General features: G+C 38.9%; 1 protein-coding gene across 1 annotated transcript; it reads left to right on the forward strand.

Moving 5' to 3' along the window:
- The first annotated feature begins 1080 nt into the window (after positions 1-1080).
- Positions 1081-6119, forward strand: LOC149077005 (CIMIP2 protein CG18335-like). The gene is made up of 3 exons (XM_089242320.1): positions 1081-1154; positions 3158-3408; positions 6004-6119. Exons 1-3 carry the CDS (start codon positions 1081-1083, stop codon positions 6117-6119), a joined length of 441 nt encoding a protein of 146 aa, XP_089098446.1.
- The last annotated feature ends 2658 nt before the right edge of the window (positions 6120-8777 follow it).

Below are 8777 nucleotides of genomic sequence, written 5' to 3' on the forward strand. Positions count from 1 at the left end.
AATCAGTAGCTTTTTTGCAGAACTGGTGGAAAGGTGATTTCAGAACTAATCAAAGCTGATGATTAATAAAATAAATGATTTCAGAAGAAATGAAATTCTTCAATTATTTTTGCCCCAATATGCAAATCGGGGGCCCCATTGCTCCCTTCTATTGAGATGCCGCTGTAAATAAAATGAAATCCTTTGTAAAACTGGATTCTTCTTAAAAATATTAAATAACTCAGTATGAGTTGGTGGCTCACGATCTTCTTGGGAAATTCAATTTATTCCGTGGTGTCTCAAAGGTTGAATAATCATGTGGTAGAGGCATAAAATTATTTGCCATAGGAATTTTCGAAAGACCAGTAGTCGGTGTGCCCGAGTGGCAAGATGCTCGTCTTGCACTATGAAGGTTGCCGTCGAGATCCGCGAGTTCGAAACCGGGACGTCAGAAACTAGTTCTTTACCGACTTCGCTTGGGGCGACCACCGGCAGATGGCGTCATTTCAAACTCCACTGGTTGGAAATTGCCGTATGGCGATATGTGACCAGAGTTGGTGTGCGGTAAAGTGTCTGTGTGATTCAAAACGCATTCTGACCGGATGAGAAAATGTGTAAATGTCTTTAAAAATTACTTTGAGGAGATTTAAACCATTCAGCCAGGAAAATACTCTGGGGGGTCCTCTGCATCCGGGGGGGGGGGAAATCCCCGGGTAAGCTAATTAGAAAGAGTAAGAACACAATCGTAGATGTTTGTCAATCCCGCAGAATAAGACACGATTCTCTTGTCTAATAGTATATATTTTTCGATCAAATAAGAACGCCCCTCATCAGGTATTATTACTAATACATAACAATGCCCTTATCAACTATTGTTGACACGTCAATAGAGACCATTATAGAAAATATAGAGGGTTTTTGTTTTTCAATTCTTCATTCTTTGCCATTTCATATCTAGATCAGTTACAAGGTAGAAGTCGAAATTTTTTTTCAGAAAGACAGTTCCCTAAATTTTAAATTTCGGTTTATCCCCCCCCCCCCGGATCTTTATCTTTTTTTTGTTATTTCATTGACTTCGAAGCCCTAAATTTATTATAAAGGATGCTGATCAAAGAGGAAGAACCCAGGCGCGAACCCAGGCCTCCAAAATTGCCGGAACCCCGATTCATTCCTGGGTAAGTGATATAATTACATTACTTTTGTAATAATTGAGTATCAGTATGACCAAAGTTGGGAATCTATTAATTTATGTTAAATTATGGGGATATGATTTCGAGGCATTGCATTTTTAGCATCATGGTAAATTTTCGTGTAACCCTTCTATTGTTCGTGAATTATCGAAAGCTGCCATTGACCTAGGGTACTTCGCTGATTTTTTGGTCTGCAGATGCATCATTGTACCTTTTTGATCTACACACAGGTAGGGATTGTGCCGTACTGTCTTCTACTATATAAGGGGCACCAAATCAGGGGTGAAGAAAAAATAATGGCAGAAACATTTGGGATGAACTTTCTGTCAGTAAAATTCACACTATGAATGTAATGGATTGATTAATTTGAAAAGAAATCTGTAATTTTTTTATGTATAAGTATGGTGAAAATTTGCAAGTTTTCCGTGTCAATTTTAATGGTTGGCTAACACGCCAGAGGGGCGTCAAAAAGATTTCTCGCATGAGTGAGAATTCTAGCAGTCCTTGCCTGTGACGGATTTGCATCGTGGGTTCGAACCTCTCTGACCACACATAGAGGGTTGACTGAAGTTGGTTTTCTGTGGTGCCCAACTTCGAAACGGGAATGCGAGCCGATCTCCCAGTTGGAAGGTCTCACCGCAGAGAACAATAGACCAACAACGGTACAAATATCAAATCATTGTATTTTACTCATAGTTTGGAAAATACTGCGATACTTCAGCTAACGAACGCCTCGACTTACGAATGTTTCGGCCTCGGCTAGCGAACACGGATCCGGCAACGAATATCTCAGTTGATATGGATGCATGCGCTAACATAAAATAGTCGCGTTGTGTGCTAAATTTTAGCTCCAATAATCACCAGAGTTTCTATCACTCGAGCCCGAATTAATTCATGTCCACATCAGAATCTTTTCCAAGGTGTGCGTCTCCACCTCTCTTTCAGAAAGTTTTTGAATCATTTCGTGTAAAATGAAAACTTCAGCCAATAAAAAAATGCAATAAAAAAGAAAAAAGCCCATGTTTCCAGAGCACGTGTTCTTTTAGTGCGAGGCTTTTAGCAACAAACATCCATTTGTCTTTTGGTCAGCTCATTTATGTGTCTAATACATGTAGATGGAAAAGATGAGCCCCTGGAGTGTCCATCTGCATGTATCAAACACAGAAATAAACTGGCCAAAAGACAAATGAATGTAGGGGATAGCTACGAAGTCGACTGGGTTGCGCCAACATTAGCTTTAGTAGACTAAATCTAGTATTGAAGCTACTATTACGTACTATAAAGCTACTATTGTGTATATAGTGTAAAATAAAAAGATCTCTTGAGTATGTCATCTCCCTTACTACTCATTTACCCAATTTCGAAGCTGTTCATTTCAGCCTTCGGCCAGTTTTATCTTTTTTATAGCGCTCCTTGGTGTTTTGAAAAACTTCTTTAAATTTTGGGCCATATTTGAAAAGAATTAAACAACTTTTCATAAAAACCTATGGGAAATCGTATTTCGGCTAACGAACGGGATTCCGAAACGAATCATCTTCGTCAGCCGAGGATGTCGCATTAGATGGGTGCTCCAACATCACACGCACAACACCATATTCACATTCACGCTATTAGGTAGGCATACACTTTTGCGGCAATACTCAACCCATGGCGATAGACCGGAGCTGTGCTCGGTTTAGAAGGAAGAAAGCCCCTGCTTTGTGTGATTTGGCCTTATAATGTTGAAGTTTGGCCTTATAATTGATTGCCGGTACGTCAAATATCCCCGATCATCCAAATTCGTTACCAAAAGCTTGCACGTGAAGAGATTAAATCACTCAATCTAGTAAAGAAACATCATTGATCGTTACTGATTTCATTTTACTGAATGTCTCACATCAGGTCCGGCATCCGTTGACTGTTCAAACAAACTGATTTCATTTACACCGCTAACAAAAGAAAAACAAGTGAAAATTTGCGCAATTTTTCTCTCTTTTTTTTTTAAATAGCTATACTGGCCACTGTCCCGATCTTCCTTCCCAGTGTGGAGAAACATACGGGCGTGCGACCCATGCCGTGTTGAGCGCGAAACCGTACTGCGCCGAAAGGCTGTCCGCCACGACGCCTGAGGAATACTTGGCGGCGACACCAAGCACGAGCCGCGCTTTTACCCGGGATGAAGATCTGAATATGGTGTACCGTCACATGGATCATGAAAAATATCCCGTCTTGAACGACGTCATGTTTGCTGGTTACGGGGGTAGGACGAGATATTTCTCTTTTTTTTTTTGTCGTTAATTTACCTCTTCGTTAATCACCATAATCGTCATAAATTTCTTGGTATTTGTATTTGACTGTGACTTGCAACAGCACCTTTATTTTCCACCATTACAGGATTTTTGGTTATTTTTAGCAATAACTGACAACTTTTCGTACTTTTGGCATTGTATTTGGTGACAACTGCCGATTATCTGAACTTGAAATTCTAATTTCTCATATTTTTCCTGCGAAAAAAAGGGTCAGCCTGGAATTGCAAGGACTGAAAAGCACCGTTCAAACAAGTGCAATGTCATTGATCATTGATCATTTTTGTCGCACCACGGTCATTTTCTGCACACGAGGGCTAATTAGACCGGGACCTACAATTTATTGCCGATTCCGAACGGCAGGCTTGTTTTTCATACTCATCCAGAGGTTGGTGCGCTAACTCCTCGATGGGGGACTCCCTGCGGTAGCAATTTTTGCTGCAAGTGCAATGTGCATTGGGAGTTCTGGTACTCGGATCGACGACTTTTTTCCCTCGTAGGGAAAGAAATGGGGAGCAGCCGCCCCTTTTTTGTCGGGGATACTTGGGGGTGTAACCTCCTTTCCTATAATCATTGCGCTGCAAATTGAATCACGTGTCGACCCACGTGACCTCTGACGACATCTGTAAAGGTGGGGTTAGAGTGCCGGTCCATGTGAATGGGTTTTGGTAAAAATTCTTGAAGAGGGTTTTAAACCCGCATTTTCAATTTCCCATGTAAATGGAGCTTATAGGAACTTTTGCAGTGCATACCCCTCTTCCCATAATCCTATTTTCTCCGATTGGGAGAGTGAAGAAAACCGGATTTTTCATTTCCCATGTAAACGGAGTCAAAGAGGGACTTCTCTATGGATTTTTCATTCAAGCGAATCACAATTCGAGAATTTTCAGGGTTTTTTCTTTAGAGATACGAAAAATCGGAAGAATCTGGTTTCCGACCGGAAGATTTTAACAATGTTGAAAAATCGAGAGGCTTCCGGATAAATCGTAAGCATTGGCACCTATAAGCAGTTATAATCATATCCTTGACTGAGACATTACCTAAATTATTTATGGTAGTGAGAGTAATGAGAGTGAGTAGTGAGAGAGAGAGAGAGAGAGATAGAAGGATATATATATATAGGGAGAGAGAGAGTGTGTAATAACAGAGAGTGCGTGCTCTTAGCCCGATAAATCAAGAAAATAGAGCTTTTCTGGATATTATGTCCAGGTGAATTCGGAAAGAATAATGCCATACGGTCTCCACCGTGGTGGCAGAAATTGACTCCCAGGCTCTCTTGTGAACCGGGCAAGTACGCTACCATATACAGTGGAACCTCGATATAATTATACTCTGCTTACCAATAAAAAATATCGTTGTAGAGAGAGGTTATCATTATGTCGAGAGCATTAGGCGCCACCAAATTTGTGCGGTTCTTGTGTTGGTGGTATCTCTTCTGATTTGGTGCTGTTAGTATCATCATAAAATGCATTTATGAGTGCTTATTCTCAGCAAAAAAAAAATATATATAATTAATTAGTTGATGAATAAAATCGAGTTGGGGTTGTTTCACCCCTGAAATAGTTTCTCTCGCGTTACTTTTATATACTACCTCGAAAGAAGTTTCACAACTTCATAAAAGTCAACTCCATTTTGAAAGAGTAGGAAGTGCAAAATACCGATGTTATTTAACACCCTGGAAAGAACAAAAACTGGTGAGGAATTTAGACGTTCAGGGTGTCCTGTATGTGCTAATGCGGCTTTTACATTATCAACCGTCCGTCGTAGGGGTATGATTCCAATTTAAGAATTGCTCAAAAAACCTACAAAAATTGCCCTGTACTGGTTTTGAGTGTGGAAATACAGTGTGTAACAAAATAAAAAATCCTGAATTTTTAACACGGTCTCCTTGTCCTCTAACTTCCAATTATAAAGTTGCTGCCCTGTATCTCCTGAGGCCAACAGAAAAAAGATCCCATGTTTCTGAGTGCAATATTCACTAAGATATTTTTGAATTCAGAAATCGGAAAAAAGTTCGGAAAGGACAGCATAAACGAGGGAAAGGAGCGTTGTCCGCTAGTTTCTGCTGTTCTTGCATAATTTTTCTCAGACTTTTGAATTCGAATATCTCAGCAGTAGTAGTTTTCATAATCTCTTCAAAAGATATCTTTATACAGGGGTTTATCGTAATAAAGTACATATGTCGTTGTATCGAGAGGATTAGACTGAAGGTAATTCCAAATACGATTTGAGAAAATATCGTTGTAGAGAGATTTATCGTTGTAACGAGGCTTCGCTCTACAGAGCTGGGGACACGACACGGTTTGCAAGAGGACCCGCGCTCGATTCCCGGTGGAGACCAGATTGCTTTTCTCTCAGAGTTTCCTTCGGCATAATATCCAGAAAAGTTCTTAATGTCAATGTTAATTTCCTAAATGTTAATAACAGTTATCCTTCGGTCATGGCACTAGCTCTGCTACGATATTTGTTATTTGACGTCAGTTTCCGTCACCACGGTGAAGTTATTGAATATTATTTTCTAGCCAACTTTTCGTGTTTATTCTAAATAGGGCACATCCCGAAGACACAGGACGTGGTCGGAAAGGGTTTCCGCGAAACTGCGATCGAAGGAATCGCGAAATTCGAAAGGGACCAGGAATGCATGCGCGGATACGAATACCAGTGAATCCAGAGGCAGAGAGAGAGGTGGAAAAAAATGCAAGAGAAAGCTATTCCGGGAATTTCTATCCAAAAACTGTCTCTTTCGCTGTGTCGTCTCTATACTGTGGCTCATCTACAATAAAACCTGAAAATTTTCTCGAAAATCTTCGTCACTAATCAATAATTTCGTAGAAATATATTTCATGAATTATATGATTTTAGAAATCATATCATATTTATGATCTAGAATGTCATATATGATCTAGATTCTAGAACATAGCTTTCCAAACTTTTTGTTTCATCGCCCCCTTCTTCAGAAATATTTTTCTCTCATCGCCCCCCAACTCAAACAAGCCCATAGAATCCTATGTTATAACCGTTGCTCCTATCGCTCCCCCCAGACCATTTCATCGCCCACTATGGGAAACACTAGTCTAGAATATTTACGGATTCAATTTTAAGGTGTTGAGAGATCCAATGTCTTTTTTCTGAATACTTCTTTGAATATAACTTGGCATACGTTACATTTTTTCTTTGAACATCTTCGTGACTAATCAATGATTTCATAGAGAAATACTTCTCAAATTACAGGTGAATCCTAATATTCGATGAAGTGGGAGAAAATTTTTAACATTATTATATTAAGTTGGGAAATTTAACATTGTCCCTATGGGAAAAGACTTAGTTCCAGAGTATGTCATCCATCTAAGCGGATCTATCAGTTTATCCGTTGTCCCTAATTAAATAGAGCCGACTGTGTCTGCATGCTGGAGTTAAAGGGTCTATGTCCATTTCCGTCAATATCGGGATTGCACTATTAATTTTCAGTACTTTCATTATACAGTCGATTTCCGTTTAAATGAATGCCGTTACAGCAAAAAAATTTCGTTTTAACGAAAACTTTTTTAATCTCCCAAATACGTTTACATAGGAACAATGTTAAAATCTGGAACTCATTTATAACCAAATTCCGTTATTGCGAAGTGATTTCTCTGGTTTCTTTGAGATCGTTAACGGGATTCGAGTGTACTAGACACAGGTATAGGAAACTAAGTCCTATTTCATTAAACATGACGAAAATATGTACTTTATAAAACAATCGAGCTCCATAGAAGGATGTACCAAAAAAATCTTTAAACGGCTCTCCTGCAAAATTTCGTTTTTGTGACATGGGCCTCTTTACCTCCAGCATACAGTTAGTTATACAGGGTGTGTAGCTACCAGCATGCATTGCATTTTACTGTCGAACTGTTGATTTTAAAAGCATACTTCCAATTAGAATAAGTATCCGAATAACGTGTAGAACTCAGATACATCATTCATGTTGCGGGGAGTTTTGTATAGTTATTAAAAAAAAATCAACTTTTTACACGGAAACCCTGTGCTGAAAACCCCAATTAGAAAGCTGTTGATTTGTCTCTCCGGAGGCCAACCAAGAAAATTCCACGTTTTTAAATGCAATATTCACTGAGAGCCGTATTGAATTACAAAAAACGGAGCGATATTGGAAAAGAACAGCACATAAACTATCGGACAACCCTTCTTTCCCTTGTTTATGCTGTTTTCCGCTAACTTTTCTCAGATTTTTGAATTCTAATTGCTGAGCGAATACAGCACTTGAAAAAGATTTTTCTTTGCTGTCCTCGGGCGAGGCATGGAAAAACTATTTAACCTATTTTTGACTGGTGGTGTAACAAGTTTTCCACCCCTCCCTTTATTCTATTTTCCCCCGTTTTTCGAATTGAAATATCTCAGTGTTCCATTTCAATTGATTGAAATACGCCATCTAGTTTTCAATATTACACTTGGAAACGTGTGGATTTTTTTTTTTTTTTTTTTTGGCATCAGGAGAGACAATGCGTGGCCATAAAAGTAGAAGACACAGGGCAACAACTTTCTTATTTTCTTATTGGGCTTCTGAGTGAAAGATGTCAGTATAAAAAGGTATTTTTATTTTATTTATTTTTAATAATTATATAGCCCTTGCAACATGAATGACGCATCTGAGATCTATACGTTGTGTGGTGGTGTATTGTGTTTTTCTTTTTTTTTTTTGGAAGTATACCTCTTAAAATCAACGGTTCGCCAGTGAAATTCAGTGCGTACTGGTAACTATGAGCCCTGTATTGCCATTCATGCCAAGACATTACCAGTTGCGTTCGCGAACTTAGTTTTGGAACAATAACATGTGGGTGCTGGATGCACTGGTGTGCAACTGGTGGATATATTGGAAATATATTTTAATTTTATTCCTTCTGAGATAACAGTGTCATCGGTCCCAAATTCAGTAACTAATTTGAAATTACTACCATCAAAAACACAGCAAATAGCGCATTTCTATCGCTAAACTATTTTTTCTATCGTAAAAGTTGTGCAATTATTTTCTGGACATCTTGTATTTCCAAGTGCCTATTTCTTTTTGTGCCTACTCTTTTTAACAGAGGTAAATTCTAATATGTGTAGAGACATCTAGGACGTAGTTGAAGCTGTTGTCTTGGTAATAATGAGATTTATATCGTCGTTTTTTTGAACATTAATGTTTGATTCTTTAGAGTCTTTTGTTTCAAATAAGTAGAGCAGGTGGGGTGTCATCGACCTTTCAGATACTGTGGGCCAAATTTAAATTTCCCCCGAAGCCCGCAGGCCACCAACTCATTTAATTTGGTGACATCTTAATAGAAGG

This window comes from Pholcus phalangioides, unplaced genomic scaffold (assembly GCF_987345545.1).
Source record: "Pholcus phalangioides strain wild (caught in Gottingen) unplaced genomic scaffold, Ppha-v1.0 ptg000015l_1, whole genome shotgun sequence".
NCBI lineage: Eukaryota > Metazoa > Arthropoda > Arachnida > Araneae > Pholcidae > Pholcus > Pholcus phalangioides.